Genomic DNA, 16,948 nt, shown 5'->3' on the forward strand with positions numbered 1-16,948 from the left:
TGCAATACTCAAATCCTGGGGTAAAATGCATGGTTAATATGCACATATGTAAATTCTGTTCTTGATTATTCAAATACTTGATTCTGTCTATTTTTGAGTACTTGAAATTTGTTTATCAAAATATGTGTGTGGTGTTTGTTTCTCATGGTGTTATGTTGTTTGTTCTCCATTGCTGCTGAAACACTGACATTTCCCCATTGAGGGACCAATAAAGTACCTACCTACCTAACTGTACTTGAACGCCACCTCGTGGATTATTTCTGAACAGACGCACAACGTGAGGTCAAAGTTGAAATATGACGTAAGAACGGACAGCGATACGCACTGGTTAAAATGTAGCTGGAGGTAGCAAGGAATTAACAAGATTTTCTTATTTAGCACTATTAAGATTTTCTGATTAGAAAGGTCATTAGTACGCAAAAGGTTGCTATGCAATATCCGGCGAGTTTTTGAGAACGGAGCAACCATACAAGTTTCAAAATAGTTCTCCCAGTTGTAAAGTTAGTTTCAGCTGCTGCTAAGGAAAGTTAGCATGTCAGCTAGCTGGCAGCGTTAGCTCATGAATAAACTCGTTACATATATGCGTTAGCCTCCTCGGGGTCGCGCTATGGATCCGTTGAGTATGGTCGTAGATGAGGTGGCTTTGGAGGGTCTGGACGGGATAACTATTCCGTCTTTGTGGATACGACTAGAAGATAGACAGCCAAAGTTTCCCCTCAGACTGGACGAGCCCACTAAGGGGCTTATCTGGAGGTCTCTTACCTGCAATACCGACCTGAAATTTTATGAGCTCCCACAAGAGAGATCTGATGTTGTGTTGACGGACAGGTGAGATTATAACATGGCCTAGTTATTCAAGATGACGTTACTTCACAGACCACACACTAAACGTTTGCTATTATCCCCAAAAAGAAACAAAGTCGTTAGTGGATCAGGAAGACTTAGCTGAAACTAATGTACTCTAATACAATAGTTCATACATTGTGTGTGTGTGTTATTTGTAATGTTAGTGTTTTGTTAAAGCCGTTTTGTAAATGAGTTGATTAATCTCTGTGGTCATTTTGAAGACTTATTAAAAAAAAAAAAAAACCTGATGCAGCACAGGCCACAATAGTATGACTTTTAGTCCCTATCTACAAGATACAAAAATGCAGGATGTTAAATTGCCCCAATAGCATCTTTCATTATGCCCATTCTGCCTGGTTAATGCCACTGTTTTTCAGACATAGAGCCACTGTTTTTTGCCAAAAACCTGTCTGTAAGACCTGTACTGACCAGCACAGAGCTCTGATCTCAGCCCTGTCCAACATGTTGATGAGGCAGAATGCCAGCTGTGATTGGGAGCGCTCATCACTTAACATCTGGTTAAAAATTATATTGAATCATTTGACCTGTTAGGATATTTCAAATATGTGCTTCCTTGTTTGCTTGCATGATTCCTTCCTTTGTTTGATGCTCTGACTTTGACTTTGTGTTTGCATGTCTTTGTGTTTTCAGGTTTAAAAACACTGACCCAGAGACAGGCATTGAAACAGCAGAGGAGTTTTCGGACACCAAGGAGGACATCTACCCTGTCCATATTATTCTAGATAACAAAGATGGGATACAGGGCTCGTGTGCATTCTTTCAGGAGAGGACAGACATTACAAAGCAGGTCCACTCCAAGTCACTCAGCTTGGAGGAGGCTTTGGAACGGTTGGTAGAGACTGTCCAGTAGTATCCAGTATAAATGTATTCAGCGGGTTGACTGCTATGTGTGAACCTACACACTGCCTACACTTAAACTGAACAGTCCTAAGTGTTGCTCAGTTATGCACAAATGGACATGTAATGCAGCAGTTTAGGCATTCTACATTTAAAATGGGATTTCTGTTTAACTGAAATGCTCAGTTCAGTGGAACATGAAAACAAGCTTTTGATTTTACATCCTAGGTTGTTATTTTTAGATTTGGAGTGAGGAATAGTACATAGATTTTATCAAAGCATTAGCTTTAGTGTATTCATGTTTAACATTTTCCCTCTTCCTTCTAATCCACGCCCTCTCAGATATGGCAGAAAACTTGTGGTGGTGGCATCTCAGACACTGCGTTTCAGGACGCTGATTGGTGTAGAGAGCGATCCTGACTTAAAACTCAATGACGGAGAGCTACAGAGCAATCTGCATGGCTGCTCTTTTAAGTAGGAGACACGTGCTCACCCATTTAGTACAGCATCACTGGTGTTTTTCTTCTAACTCTGTTACAAGCTCATGTTTAGTTGTTTAACAGCCAGTTTTGTGTTTCAACAGGACCGATGCTCGAAAGTTGCACTACATGCGGATGTCTCTTGTTAAACATGGACTCATCAGCATGCATTCTCATGTCAGACGACTGAAGTCAAGGCAACAGCAGTACTCCATACTTCTGCTGCTCAAGCGATTCTACATAAACAGGTTTGTTAATGTAAAGTAGGATCAACAATCAAATACTGAAGTAAAACTAAGTTCAAATGTCAGGTCAAAATCTTATTGTTTACTCATTTTTTGATCCGATAAGGGTTAAAAACTAATGCAAATGTTTCCTTCTTGGTTAATTTTCTAATTATTTTACTGAGAAGTTGCATATCCTTACATTTTAACAGCTCAGATTATGGTATGTTTGACATTTCTAAGCATGACAGTGCCTCACAGGATCACAGAGCTGCTGGAATGGATGTACTGTAGCCCCAGTTGTCCATAGCAGCACGTATCAGAAGCTGTCATGTACTGAATACCAGCATCAAACGTATTGTGATATCTTGTTTACTTATTTAGTGATCAGATTGTTCTTGGTTTAAATCAAAATGTTGCCACTTTCAGGTTGTTCAGACAAAATACTATTAAATATGCAGTCTCAGTGAAGACTGATGAAGTTTGCAGCAACAGAGGTACAAACATCCAAACACATTTTACAGTGTAAGAAAGGGAGGTCTGCTCCTGGATATGGTGAATAAACAGTCCCATCACCAGTGGTACATTTCCTACGAAAAAGGAGGAGATGTTTTTATAAATTGGAGTATCAGCATAGGCAAATCATAAAATCATATGCCCTTCTAGTACAGAATTTAAGAGCAGCACCTGTCAGTCACACTCCTTGGACTAAGTCTTCTTAAGCTGCTTTGTTCTTTCAGGAGGAGTAAGTATGACTTACTGATGGAGCAGGCGTCCAACCTTCTCCAGCAGACACCTGGTCAGGTCACCCCCGTGATGGCACTCAGACAACATCTTGTTAGTATATCTCTCTGTGAGCTTCTGTTGGCCTGTGTGTGTTCGTCTTTCTGTTTGTGATACTAGTTGTTTGTTGTTCTTGCAGAATGTGGATGAGCGTAATTTCAGGCGTATATTTCAATGCATGCAAGCTGCTAAGTTGGTTGAGAGTTGCCAATACCCTCTGGAGGACTTGGATCCCAGCGCTGGGCCCTGCGCCAACAAAAGAGGTAGCGTCAGTGCAAATAAGCACAACATAGTGTGTGTACTCATCTTGAAAACATCTATTTGATGTGCTCAAATGAATGTACCTTTTTTCAAAGTGTGTCATCACAGTATCAGAATTAAAGTTGAAATCAAAACCAAACCATTTATGACAGCACAATAATTTCAAGGTTCAGCTTTATTATTCTTAAATAATATATGATTGTGCAGTGCCGTTGTAGCCTTATCTATGATCTATTTAAATAAAAGTGACAACTGCGTATTATAATTTTGCAATGATTATATTCAGCATTGTATTTGTCACATGCCTAACCCGAGCCTATCTTTTCTAGGGAATAAAGTGCTCGTGCGCTGTTGGAAACTGTTAAAGCCGTATACAAGGAAGGGCATCGCTAATGACGACGATGACGACGACGATGAGGAAGATGACACAGGAGCTAAAAGAAGAGATCTCCCGTCAGAAGGCCGAATCATGGAGAAGGACATCCTGTCACAGGCCTATAACATTGGTACGTTCAATCAATCTCCTCTCGCAACAAACACAAGACTCAGGCAAATAAAATGGATTCAAGTCATGTTGTCATTAGTTAAGAATTAGTGATTATCTACCAGTAACACATCTTTTTTATTGTTTATTTTGTTATTGTTTCCATATGACCGTAGCATTAACTCATGTCTGTGCCTTTTGTAATGTAGTATTATCTACTGGTCCAAAGGGAATCACCCAATCTGGCATCAGGTTTAGAATGAACAATGATAAACTGGAATCTCGTATGCTCTGTCGGAGGCTGGAAAGAGATGGTTTCGTTAAGGTAAGCTCTGGGCTGTTGGTGTAACATTTTGCCACCAGATTAACTCCCTACCAAATGTGTGTGCACTACTTGTTCCTTTTAAAAACCTAGTGAAGTCAAAATCTGTGTTTTTAATGTTTCAAAGTTGCTTTATTTATCTATTTATTTAATTTTACTGAGGAGATGCCAAACGTGCTTTTGTTGTTTTCTAACAATGACAAAAGTCTGTCTGTCTGCCAGTCAAAAAAAATTTCACTGCAGGAAGAGAGATGGGGAAAATGTCTTGTGTAATGGGAGGTTTGCAAATAAAATTATGTCAGCAGCACATAATTCTTTAAAGATGTAAATAAAGAAGACAGAATATAGGAAGCACTATCTAGTGCACTTCCACAGCAGCCTCAGAATTTACTGTAGAATTGAGTCCCAACTACTAAAGCAGTAGTGCACATAAAACAGGGTATTTAATTTAGCTCTAATTTATTACATAATGTATTACATGGTATAGGTATTGCTGGTTGTTGTTTTTTTTTTTTTTTGGTTACCCATTTAATGTGCGTGATGTCTGTCACCCTGCAGGGATTCATGGAGGATGTGGGTCGGCAGAGGACTAGAAGATATATCAGCCATAAGTGTGTCTCTGTGAATGAAAAACATTTTCTACATTTTTATTTTAACTCCACATCATATCAAATGTTATTTCAGCGAATACTGTTCTGCTCATGTCTCTTGGCAGGTATGTGGGTGTGAGCAATGACCTCCAACTGTTTGCTAAGGAGCAGGAACGCCAAAAGCTCCTCTACTCCACTGCACCACAAACAGCAGATACTGCACCTGCCACCCCCAAAACACCATCAACCTCAGAATCCACAGCAAAAGAAAACGCTAAAACTCCTGCAGTGAAGAAAATTAAGAAAGCAGGCAGAAAAGGAGACAAAGCTGTAGGGGAGGTTCAGCCACTGTGTGAGGATAGACAAGTGCATACAGGTGATAAGGGTTCGGATGAAGAGGGAGGTAAAACAAAAGGAAAGTCAGGAGCAAGAACAAAATCAACAGTGAAAAGAGGCAGTGTGGCAACAAAGCAGCCTGATATCCCCATAAAACAGCCTACATCCATGGAGTGTGAGTAAACCTTTGCATCTTTCAAAGCAGATATTACTTGGAAAGATGATCCACATCCGGTAACAGGTGATAACCAAAGTCTTGTTAATAGGTGGATACAGCTCTTTACTTTGTCCCACTTCTTCTCTGTGTCTCACCACTCAGGTGAAACCCAGGCCAGCAGTGAATCAGTGACCAGTATAACGCCTAACTCCGAGATTGTTCCCACAGCAGGTAATTCACAGAAATGGACAACTTCATTTAGTTTAATCTCTTACTGGCCTCAGTGCAAACAGTGCTGCTGAAAATGACCAAATCATAAATCTGAAATCACAGATTTTATTCTGGCCACTTGGGGGCAGTAGACAGGCTCTGTAAACACAGCAATGTCTGACATATCCTCACCTTCTGAGTTGGTTTGACAAGCTGCTTGGTGAACTGTTGCCTCTTTGCACATCCAGCAGATAGAGAGCAACGTTAGCATTCAGGTCTTGTTTGTGCTAAACTGATGGATGTACATAATATATTCATTGTCCCTCCATATGTAAGGGCACAGCTTTTTTTGGAACGTGTTGCAGGTATCAGAATTGAAATGAGTGTGAACAAAGAATGAAACCGAGGTATCATATCAAATAATGCACTGCTGTATCGTTTTCAATGTGATACAGGACACAGATGATTTACAAATGATTTTCACTTTTAATTTTGATTTGGGGTTGTAAAAAAAAAAAAAGAACACAAGTCAATATATCTGGTTGTGCTTTCCATAATCAAACCAGTGCTAGAAAAGGAATAAAGTACAAGTATTCCACAGCTAGTCAGACATTGTTGTCACAGAATTTTTAATTGCATCGTGATTGAATCGCACACACCATATCCTGCATCAAATCATATCGAGATAAAGTCATATTGTCCCATCTCTAATGAATACTACAGGACATATGTTACATTTATTTTCTGCTATTAAAACAGCAAACTTTTATTTAGTGGTACATGCATTATAAAGATTTTGATTTTGAAGATGTTACTAAATAGAAGGCATTTTGATATCAAGATAATGTTGTTTATTTTTCACAAATATTAGTGTGAATCCATGTTATCACTCTTGCTTGGATCTTTTATGTTTCTGTTTAACACTGAGATTTCAAATTGTCGCCAGACCTTCTGTACAACTGACAGTGTTTGGTACTGTGATTATTTCAGCGCTGTCATTTTCCTTGGCAGCTCTACTGTTCACATACATATACAGTTATCCTGTTAGATGAGTGTTCCCCTTTGTCAGTGCTCTGTAATTTAGATTGTCTCTTCTGTCAGGACAAGCTCCAGTTGAAAAGGAGAAAGAGGCAGCGGAGAACCTAGCAGCTAACAACATCGTGCTTGTTTCCCAGCTGCCGGTCAGTCTGACATTCTGGTTTTAGTGGTTTGTTTTTTTTTCCAGCTAGAGTAGGTTGAAGCTAATCTGTTTGAAATGGGCAGATGAAAGTAAACAGCTTGATCCACCTCCTTCAGGCCATCAATGCAGATAAAGAGAGGAATCATGAGACGTTGCGCCTACTGAGGAGGAAGAACCTGATCATTGAGGCCGTCCGCAACCTGAGAGTCATAGAGGGCCTTTTCCCGTCAGTTTGTCTTAAATGTTCTGTCACTTAATTTCACAGCATTTTATTGCACAGCAAGGAGGAAACAAACTGTCGACATGTTGTCTTCCCTCCAGGCTACAGAAGATGATCAATGAAGCAGAGAAGCAGGATGGCGTCAGCTCAAAGTGTTGCCGGAAATCTATTTTACGCATCATCAACAGTCTGTCTAGAGAAGGCTTGCTCAAGATTTACATGACCACTATCATACAGGATGGCATCACCAAGAAGGTACATGCACATCACACTGCATCACTGACAACACACAATTACATGAATTTTTGCAAAACGTTTTCATGTTCCCTCATGTTTTATAAGCTGACTGGTATTAAAGCTGTTTTGTAGTATAGGTTTGGAAGCACTGCCCACTACTTTTTGTTTTTAATAAATGAATATCTGGGAAATGTGCTTGGTAGCTCTGTTAGTGAGGGCTAAGTAGGAACTTTGATATCACTCTCATTTGTGCCATTAATAACCTAAACGTCAGTGAAGAGCTGGCATCTGGTTGGCTTATCTTAGCGAACTCATAGTTCAAACACATTAAATATGTCATGTTTCTGTGGCAGAGGTAAAAGTACATTTATATGTAACAGTCATAAAATGCAGCACGTACATTATGAGATGAAAGTCCCCACACACAACAGATGTACAGACTAGAAAAGACATATGAACTCCACCCCTTCTCCCTCTCTCTGCCTGGTGCTCTTCCCCCTACAGCTTGAGTTGGTTGTTCATCCCTCTGTTCAATCCAGCGATGACATTGTGACCCAAGTTATCGAGCAGGTCCGCTTCAGAATCTCCAGCTCGTTCTCCACTGTACGGTGAGTGCACACCGGTAACCTTAAAATGAGTTACTGAGTAGTATATATTAGCTTGGTGTTCACCACAGTCAAGCGGCAAGTTGTATCCAGTGATTTTCGATGCTTCCCCGCTGTTGACTCCTGTGACTATACATAATTTTCATAGACTGTCGGTGTAAATGTTCTGCACACTCGGTCATGACTCAGCATCGGTGTGTAACATAGGCCAGGGACATGTGCTGTTTCTTGATAAAGCTTCTGTTCAGTGTTGTTTCTTTTTCTGGCCCTCAGTCAGAATCACACTGAAGAAAACCAGGCTGAGACGACCGCCAGCACATCTAGAGCCCAGAAGAGCAAGGCTGACAAGTCAAGGGCAAGCCTTAAAGACGACGAGCAGTTCAGTCCCACAACAGGTTCTGTTTGATAATATGCTGTAAAATAAAAAGTGGGAGGTCTGTTCATGAATATTATTCAGGGACAAGGAGGTACTGCAGCTGAGTGTGGTAAACATAATGATGATAATGTAACCCTAGTTAGAGTACCTGAGGGTTCTGGCCAGGTTCGGACAGAAATTTAGAAATTATGTTCAGGTCTGGGTTGGGTTCGGACACATAGGTCAAGCTTTAGGCTAGATGGCTGGAGGACTCAAATGTCTGATTCATTTATAAACACCACACAAATTCACTGCACTGGGCTCGGGTCAGGTTCAGACAGAAATACAGGGCCCGATCCATGCTCTAACCCTGGTACAGCCTGTCACAATAAAAGTTTGAAATTTACCTCCAACTTAAGCCACTTTGCCGCTATATTTACCTTACTGCATTATATCAGCATTCTCAAGATCAGATTTTCTTCTCTAAACCTTTTTGTTTTTTCTCTGTCTCTGCTTTTGCAGTTCCAGGACTGGGTAAGACTCTAGGCTTCCAGCCTAAGATGCATCGTCTCCGTGTTGTTCATCACTTTCTCTGGTATCTGATTTATGGGCACCCGCTCAGACACAGCTGCGCTGGCTCTCACTCAACCAGTGAAACACCTGCAAACCTACACAGCTCTGATCTTGATGTCAAACACCCAGACACACGTGAGAAACAGGGTCTTAAAGATGCACAAAACGTTCAAGCATGGCTGTCTGAAGATGCTGCCTCCAGCTCTGTGGGCGTACACACTTCAAATTCTAACTTGGATCTGACGTCAGGTGATGAACAGGATGAACCAAAGGATAAATCCACACCTGGACTCTCTCAGCCGAACATGAAAGGTGACGTGTGGGAGCTTCGTACATACATGGCTTTTTAATGATCCTTTAATTTTGTTTCTTAGAAACTTGTTTCTGTCAAAACAAGTGCATAAGTTCTGCAGATTTGTTTCTTTAATACTGCACAGTTGGACTTACTAGTGAACATAGACATGCATATTGTAGTTGTTTCATTGACTGGGGAAGGTTTTTAAACGGCTATTTTCCCAACTATACACAGTAATTTTCTGCCTGTCTCTGATAGTTTATGCTGAAGAAGAGTCATGGAAGAAATTCATCCCTCCTGCCCGTGTGCACAAGGAGCTTGGCAGCAGCTGGCTAATGATCAGTGACCTGCTCCCTTGCTTCCCTCTCTCCGTCTTCATGCAGGTGACACAGATCAATTATAAGGTGAGCCCAAATTTTTACATGCATTCTACACACTTGCACATAATAAAAATCTGTGCTACACAACGAAAGAGAGAGTCTTAGTGATAATTATTTGTTCCTGAAAAACAGCCTAAACAGAAAGTTGAAATTTATGAAATACTGCTGATGCCACTTGCAATGCATGAGGAAAGACGGAGCACATGATGTACATAAAAATACATTTGCTGACTTGTGTCCACAGGTGGATGGACTGGAGGAATATCTCAATGACCCTGTGAAACAACACTATCTTGTTGGCTCGCTGCCCACCAAGATGAGACGACAGCTTCTTTACAAACGGTGATTTCTTTTACCTCTTGTTCTCTCTATAACACTTCATTACTGCAATTCTAAATTGAGTATCTATGGGTTCTTTATATCAGGAAATACATCTACTCATTTCATGAGAACCTGCAGAGGTTGGTCTACATGGGTCTGATGCAGTTTGGTCCGATGGAGAAGTTCAAGGAGAAGGACCAGGTATAGCAAGGGAAGATTAAAGTTTTAAATAAAATAGATCTATGTAAAAACAAAATTGCATTAAATAGAAACATTGATATCAGGGAGAAAAGACAACACAGCTATAAAAGTTAAACTTAATGAGTTAAAATGAGTATTTTCAGACAGTTTTCACTGTATGTTTCACTGGTTCATGGTCAAAGAAGGTCAAACTTCAGTCAAACCTAATGAATTGTTCTTTTCTTCATGCTGTACCTGCACTGGTCCAGGTGTTTGTGTACCTGAGACGTAATGCCACCATTGTTGACACCACCAACGCTGAGCCACATTACTGGCTGGTCACAGAGTCGCCTGACAAACCATTCGAGAGGCGCCAGTACACATTCAACACTGCTGAGGATGTAGAAAACTACTGGTTTGACCTGATGTGTGTCTGCCTCAATACACCACTGGGTACACACACGCACACACACACACATTAGTAGAATCAAAAACAGCACTGGCAGTCATATGGAAAACTGTCAAGTTCAGTGTTTTTTTTTGATTTGCCATTTACTCTTTTTGGCCTCTTTTTAGGGATAATCCGTGGTAAGAGAAATGTCACAGAGAAGGAAGTTGCTCGATCTTTTGTGCATAAACGCAACATGTTCGCTGCAATGGCAGACCTGCTAAAGTAAGTGGAATATAATTTCTCTACAGGGAAAAATACTATGTGAGGTTCTAAGTTAGGACAGCAACCAACCGCGGTTTTGGTCATCCATTAATCTGTTTTCAGTTAATCGGTCAGATATTAATTCTACAAAATGTCAGAACGTAGTGAAAAACAACTCATCTTTTCCCAGAAACGGCTGCTTTTATCCAAATGACAGTCAGAAACCTAATGATGTAAAATGGAGAGAAGAGGAAATCTCATTGTGTTTATCTTTTCTTTCACATTATATAAAATAATGAACTCAAAGAAGCACTGAATTTACATGTCTATGTACACACACACACACACACACAGGGGAAGTGGTGAAGTGTGTGATGATGGGTCGATACCAGGAGACGGTAAAGGAGCAGGAGGGCTGCACTCTGGATTCTTTGCTCATCTTAAACGCAACTGGTTCTGGACCAGTCACCTCCTTGCTTGCAAAACGGTATGTGCACAACCTGTATGGTATACTGTGTGTACTTGTCTTTATATGCATAGACAGAGACAGTATTAAATGTGGTTGGTTTTTATTTATGTTTAGAGCGCGACTGGTTTACAGGCAGAGGAGACTAAATTCAGACTGAAGAGAGTGCTGAGTAAAAATGCTCTCAGGTTTGCACTTAAAGCTGGTGAGTTGCTTTGAAAATAACAAGACATCTTTTATGTGTTACAGTTGGACTTGCTTTAATTCAGCAACAACCATTTCTGTAATATGTGAGCACACACAGGTGCAACAATATGTCATTGTGAAGTTATTTTAAGGTATTCTTGAGGTTTTCCCTGGCATGTGGAGGTACACTGAGTTCCTGCTCATTAATATAGTTTGTATACATCTGTGTAACAGGAGGATCAACTAGCCCTCGTTGTTTGACCACCAAGCGACCAGTGGTGTTACACAATATTGAGGTATGACTTCTATCGCTGTTTATAGTTTTCTTAGTCAGTCTGATTGCAGCAGTCCTATTGTCCTGTGTTATATAGAGAAGTGGTTGTTATTTAGCTTGATTTCACTTCCACACATCTTTTTAAAAAAAGTTTAGGAGGGAAAAAAACACGCACACACAAAAATGATTGAAGCAAAAGGAAAAAAACCTTTGTGACGGATAACACAAGTTGATCACGTGTCTCTTTACATCATGGTGCCATGATTCAATGGGGATTCGTTGAATCATGGCACGCCTCAAATTGATGCGAGTCTGACACAGGTGGAGGCTGAAGTTTTTTTCACCTTTAGTTTTAGTTACGTATGGCTGCAGTAGTTCTGTCTGCAGTAAAAAAAGCTTTAACTCAGACTTCGTTTTTTTTTTTTTATATTGTTTTTTTATCTTTTAAACTCCAGCAAGTATATTTTTGTTATCTGTCTGATATATGAGCCTGTTACAGTTGAGAATGTTTCAAAGCTTTATACACATTTAAACCAGAGATTCAATATGTTGACGTCCATATCATATCAGTCTGTTGTGGTCAGTTAAACTTAGCACAGCTGATTGTCTCAAATGGCACATCTCAGTAGTGAAGAGGCACTTTGACTGATTAGTAAGTGTAGTTTAGACATTTGTGTTAACATGTTTTGGTCAACACTGCAGTCAAGGACACAGAGTACAGGCTACAAACAATGTTTTCTGACCTCGTCTTTATTGCTAGGTGGGTATAGAGCCTGCTTCCAGAAACCAGCGGGTGGTTGGAGGAAAGAGACAGAGGAGGAAGAGAACCAAAAAAGAGGTTATCAGGGTCCAACTCAAGAAGAGGAAAGGTGCAGTATGAGCACCAGAACATAAATACTCATGCATGTGACTGATAGACTAGAGATGGACGGCTTATAGGTTGTGTATGTGGTTTTTTTTTTCTTTTGTGCCTTTAAGAACCCAAGAAACGCACCCCAGCCCATGATGAGAAAGACCACCAAGCTTTGAAAATGATGACCAGACAGAGAGTCTACTGGACTGTACAGGAAGACTCACTGTTGATGCTCTGCTGCGTGGCTGCACACCTGCTCAACATCAAGGTACACACACATGAAGCAGTGCTGTCTACAATATAGGACCATAACAGATGAGTGACTATATAATCACACCGTCCCTGATTAGAGTTCAATATTTTGTTGCATGTCATGCCTCCTCTTTCCTCTCCTTCACCGTTACCTCAGCCACTGTTCGCCATCAGTCAGTCTATCAGGACTCATCTTCCTGGTGTGTTCCACACTGTGGGCGCTAGTTGGAGTCTGTCGTTGGCTTTTTGGCCAATTGAGCATCGCTGTCTGGCCTCATTGACGAGAGCGACCGTTCTGATTGGCTGTTCATCTAAGCAAATCAGTGTATGACAAGAGAAATGTTCAGGAAAGCCCCTTGAGCCTGTCACTGTAGTCTCCATGATTTCACCCATATAGCGCGGTTTCTCTTTGTTTTTCGCCTCCGTAAACTCTTTTTCTTCTTCCACAAGCAAAACACCAAGCTCAGAGGGCAGCAGTGTTATTTATAACTTCTTATCAGAGGTATTCTCAGTTAGAAGAGGCTATAAACAGAAGCTGTTGTGGGCGAGAGCTGCTTTCCTACAGCTTGTATTTCTGCAGTCTCTTTGCTGCTGCTATTTTTTTTTTCCCACGTCGGCTTGGTGCGTCTTTGCCCTAATAAAGACAAAAATTCCGAGAATTTTTTTTCTTTTTTTAATCTCTGTGGGGAAATTTCTTATTGATGGCAGCTCTGTCAGTGGCTGTCTGGTTCAGCGTCTTGTCCAAGGAGACCAGGAATCAAACCACCAATCTACTCTACCTCCTGATCTACATCCGCTTCAAGCTATGACATGAACCGTCACATTATTAAATATGTTTTGAACATATAAATGCATATTTTTTGTTAGTAAAAATAACAGGAAATTGGTTGTATTTGATCAATTGTCTGTGTTTTGGACTGTTTAACCTGTTGTAGAGTCAAGTGTACTCACAGTCATGTTGATGTACTGCAGCTGAAAAGACCATTCGTACCTTACTGTGTGGTGAGAGACCTGCTCCACGCAGAGTTTGAGGTATCGATGGATAAAACCTCTGTTGCTGTTGCACGTCGCTCACGATACATCCTCAAGAATCCTCAGACGCTTCTGAACTACAGGTGGGTGCAGGTAATAACAGCACACATTTCAGAACACAAACGCCTGTGATGTTTCACTCATACAAGGTATGTGTTGCAGGATTTGTGTGGCTGAGGTCTACCAGGACAAAACACTGATGAGACTCTTGGAGGAAAAGCTACCTACTGATCCCGATAAACCAGAGGTTGTGATGGTGTTCTGTTTTTTGTTTCTGAAAGTTTAAAGTTGACCTTCTGGCATCTCATGTCTGTCTGTGTTGTTTTAGGATTGTGCTGAATCGTTACTAGAGCATTTCAAGCTGCTCAGACAGAAGTTCAGCTGTATCCTGAGCGCTCGTGATAAGATCATTCCTGACACGAAACAGGAGCTCTTCTCACGGTGAGAAGTGCACGAGATTTGATGCGTTTACTTGAAGACTAGTAGCTGAGGGTTTTGTTTCATGTCGTCCTGTGTGTGTTTTACAGGTTTAAGGTTTCTGCAATAGACAGTGGAACGCAGGTTTTGTGCAGAGACACTCTCGAACAGTAAGGATTTAGTTTAGATTTTCTTTCCCCCACTGCATAAATCAGAATCTATACAAGTGCCATTTCATTATGTGTTTGTGTTTATTACAGCACAGATGACATTCATGCCATAGTGTTGCACAACTTGATCCAGAGCACTCTGGCTATGACCAACAGTCAGATGAAATCCTCTAGATCCTTTCAGGTACGGCCACCTATAATATTATTCCTCTGTTCACACAGTGTCACATGAAGTTAAAGTACACATTTTTATTTATTTATTTGTAAGAGTGAAATAAGATATAACAATACAGACTTAAGAAGAGTGAAAACACAAAGACAAGTCTAAACAGGTGGGTCCTGAGCTGATTTTTACACGTGTCCCTGCTTCCCCTTGCCATTAGATACTCACAAACACACACTTCCTATTATTTATTTTGTCTCTTAGACCTTCCACATGTACAGTAAGTATAACCAGGAGCTGCTGTGCAAGGTGTTCATACAATACAGGAAGAGGGGTCTGGTCAGCCGCCGTCGTGTCAATCGGCCCTTTGGGCCGAAGAAGAGCAGAGCGCTGCCCATCCTGCCCATGTCGTACCAGCTGTCCCAGACCTACTACAGGTACACAACAACCTGAGGAAGAATGTTGGCTTACTTGTTTTTATTTTGATTTATTTAATCAGAAAGTCATTGTAGCTCAGAAAAGTTAATGTTTTGGTACTTTTCTAACAACCAGGTGCAATAATGAACATAAATGTTGGCTTCTGATGCCTTGTGAGTTGATTTACTATACATTAGAGCTGCTTTTCATTGTTTTAGCAGGAAGTTGCCGTATAGTTACTGAGGAGCTGTTGCTCATAGAGCAGGCTGTATGTTTTTAATTTTAGCATCCTTCACAGTGTAGTGCCATGTCAAAACATCTTCACATTTTAAGTTCTCCTTTCTTTTCTAGCTGCTTTTTGCATTTTCTCTGTTATAAATGCATACAAATTTTTTCAAAGTAACCAAATACACTGATGCCCCCCCCTTTCCTGACAGGTGTTTCACGTGGCGTTTTCCTCACTCTCTGTGCACTGATTCCTTCCACATCTTGAGGGATCTAATTAACAACAGGACTGGAAATAACAGACCTGTTACTGCTTTTTACCATGAAACTGAAAAGAGGTCAGAGACGGGGGAGGAGGTGTTGCAGAGAAAAACTGGGTCAAAAAGAAAAGAAAAACAAAGAGAAGGAAATGAAGATGGCAGAGCAGCAGCAGAAGGAGAGAAGTCCCAAAGGAATTTGGAAGGAGAAGAGATGTTGATGGAGGTAGACATGAACAAATCAGAGGCACAGAAAAACCCAGAAGATTGCCTCCCAGCTGGCTGTGCTGACGATCCATCCAGCAGAGGGCAGACAGGTCTGTTCGGAGAAGAAGAGGCATCAGGAGCTCCTGCAGCCTCAAACACAGCACATCGAGTGTCCGAGGATCCTCCAGATGTGTCAGACATGCTGCATTTTTCTCTGGACTCCCACGGTGGAGCCTGTCTGGTCTCTCTCAGCCTGATGTCTCTGGGACTACTAAGTGTGTACCTGTCCATCCCAAAACAGATGGTGATGGTGGACAGCGATGTAGTCAAGAGGTGGCTTTTATTTATACCATGTAGTCAGTTCTTTATTCATGACATGAATATATTAACATCTACAGTCATGTGAAAAAATTAGGACACCCTTTGAAAGCATGTGTATTTTGTAACATGTTTTAATATATGGTTATTTAATCTCAATTTTAACAATACAGAGAGATTAAAGTAATACAACTAAATAATTAAAACTGAGGAAAAGTCTTTTCAAGATCTTCTGTAAATGTAATTCTACAAAAATGCCTATTCTAACTAAGGAAAAAGATAGCACACCCTAGCCCCTAATAGCTAGTGTTACCTCCTTTGGCTGAAATAACTGCAGTGAGACGGTTCTTGTAGCCATCTAATAGTCTCTGACATCGGTCTGAGGGAATTTTACCCCACTCCTCAATGCAGAATTGTTTCAGCTGTGAGATGTTTGAGGGGTTTCTTGCATGTTCAGCCCTTTTCAAGTCACCCCACAGCATCTCAATGGGATTCAGGTCTGGACTTTGACTCTGCCATTCCAGGACTCTCTATTTCTTCTTTTTCAGCCAGTCTTTGGTTGATTTACTAGTATGTTTTGGGTCATTGTCATGTTGCATGGTCCAGTTCCGCTTCAGCTTTAATTTTCTAACCGATGGTCTCACATGTTCTTCAAGCACCTTCTGATACACAGTAGAATTCATGGTGGATTCTATGATGGTGAGCTGACCAGGTCCTGCTGCAGCAAAGCAGCCCCAAACCATGACACTTCCACCTCCATGCTTCACAGTTGGTATGAGGTTCTTTTCCTGGAATGCTGTGTTTGGTTTACGCCAAACATGTCCTCTGCTCTGGTGTCCAAATAATTCAATTTTGGACTCATCTGTCCAAAGAACATTATTCCAGAAGTCCTGGTCTTTGTCAACATTCTCTCTGGCAAATGTCAGTCTGGCCTTGATGTTTCTCTTAGAGAGCAAAGGTTTCCTCCTTGCACACCTCCCATGCAAGTTAAACTTGTGCAGTCTCTTTCTGATTGTAGAGGCATGCACTTCTACATCAACAGTAGCCAGAGCCTGCTGTAGGTCTCGAGATGACATTTTAGGGTTTTTGGAGACCTCTTTTAGCATCTTGCGGTCTGCTCTTGGTTAAAGGAGTGAAAAAAATGAACTGGACTTAGATTTCTA

General features: G+C 40.9%; 1 protein-coding gene across 1 annotated transcript in view; it reads left to right on the plus strand.

Moving 5' to 3' along the window:
- The first annotated feature begins 252 nt into the window (after nt 1–252).
- Nucleotides 253–16,948, plus strand: part of gtf3c1 (general transcription factor IIIC subunit 1) — a 20,732-nt gene continuing 4,036 nt past the window's right edge. The window contains exons 1-34 of the mRNA XM_020622744.1: nt 253–828; nt 1,498–1,695; nt 2,047–2,178; nt 2,288–2,431; nt 3,148–3,244; nt 3,330–3,453; nt 3,781–3,957; nt 4,145–4,260; nt 4,816–4,868; nt 4,973–5,358; nt 5,503–5,571; nt 6,652–6,731; nt 6,847–6,956; nt 7,052–7,205; nt 7,692–7,795; nt 8,066–8,187; nt 8,670–9,032; nt 9,274–9,419; nt 9,640–9,737; nt 9,821–9,917; nt 10,166–10,349; nt 10,473–10,569; nt 10,903–11,035; nt 11,132–11,219; nt 11,435–11,496; nt 12,235–12,343; nt 12,453–12,595; nt 13,552–13,694; nt 13,774–13,858; nt 13,940–14,052; nt 14,139–14,198; nt 14,289–14,382; nt 14,626–14,798; nt 15,216–15,800. Coding sequence (XP_020478400.1) covers nt 608–828; nt 1,498–1,695; nt 2,047–2,178; nt 2,288–2,431; nt 3,148–3,244; nt 3,330–3,453; nt 3,781–3,957; nt 4,145–4,260; nt 4,816–4,868; nt 4,973–5,358; nt 5,503–5,571; nt 6,652–6,731; nt 6,847–6,956; nt 7,052–7,205; nt 7,692–7,795; nt 8,066–8,187; nt 8,670–9,032; nt 9,274–9,419; nt 9,640–9,737; nt 9,821–9,917; nt 10,166–10,349; nt 10,473–10,569; nt 10,903–11,035; nt 11,132–11,219; nt 11,435–11,496; nt 12,235–12,343; nt 12,453–12,595; nt 13,552–13,694; nt 13,774–13,858; nt 13,940–14,052; nt 14,139–14,198; nt 14,289–14,382; nt 14,626–14,798; nt 15,216–15,800 — 5,060 coding nt within the window. The 5' untranslated portion in view covers nt 253–607. The remainder of the gene's footprint in view (nt 829–1,497; nt 1,696–2,046; nt 2,179–2,287; nt 2,432–3,147; nt 3,245–3,329; nt 3,454–3,780; nt 3,958–4,144; nt 4,261–4,815; nt 4,869–4,972; nt 5,359–5,502; nt 5,572–6,651; nt 6,732–6,846; nt 6,957–7,051; nt 7,206–7,691; nt 7,796–8,065; nt 8,188–8,669; nt 9,033–9,273; nt 9,420–9,639; nt 9,738–9,820; nt 9,918–10,165; nt 10,350–10,472; nt 10,570–10,902; nt 11,036–11,131; nt 11,220–11,434; nt 11,497–12,234; nt 12,344–12,452; nt 12,596–13,551; nt 13,695–13,773; nt 13,859–13,939; nt 14,053–14,138; nt 14,199–14,288; nt 14,383–14,625; nt 14,799–15,215; nt 15,801–16,948) is intronic.

This window comes from Monopterus albus, unplaced genomic scaffold (genome assembly GCF_001952655.1).
Source record: "Monopterus albus unplaced genomic scaffold, M_albus_1.0 scaffold288.1, whole genome shotgun sequence".
In the NCBI taxonomy this organism is placed as follows: Eukaryota; Metazoa; Chordata; class Actinopteri; order Synbranchiformes; family Synbranchidae; genus Monopterus; species Monopterus albus.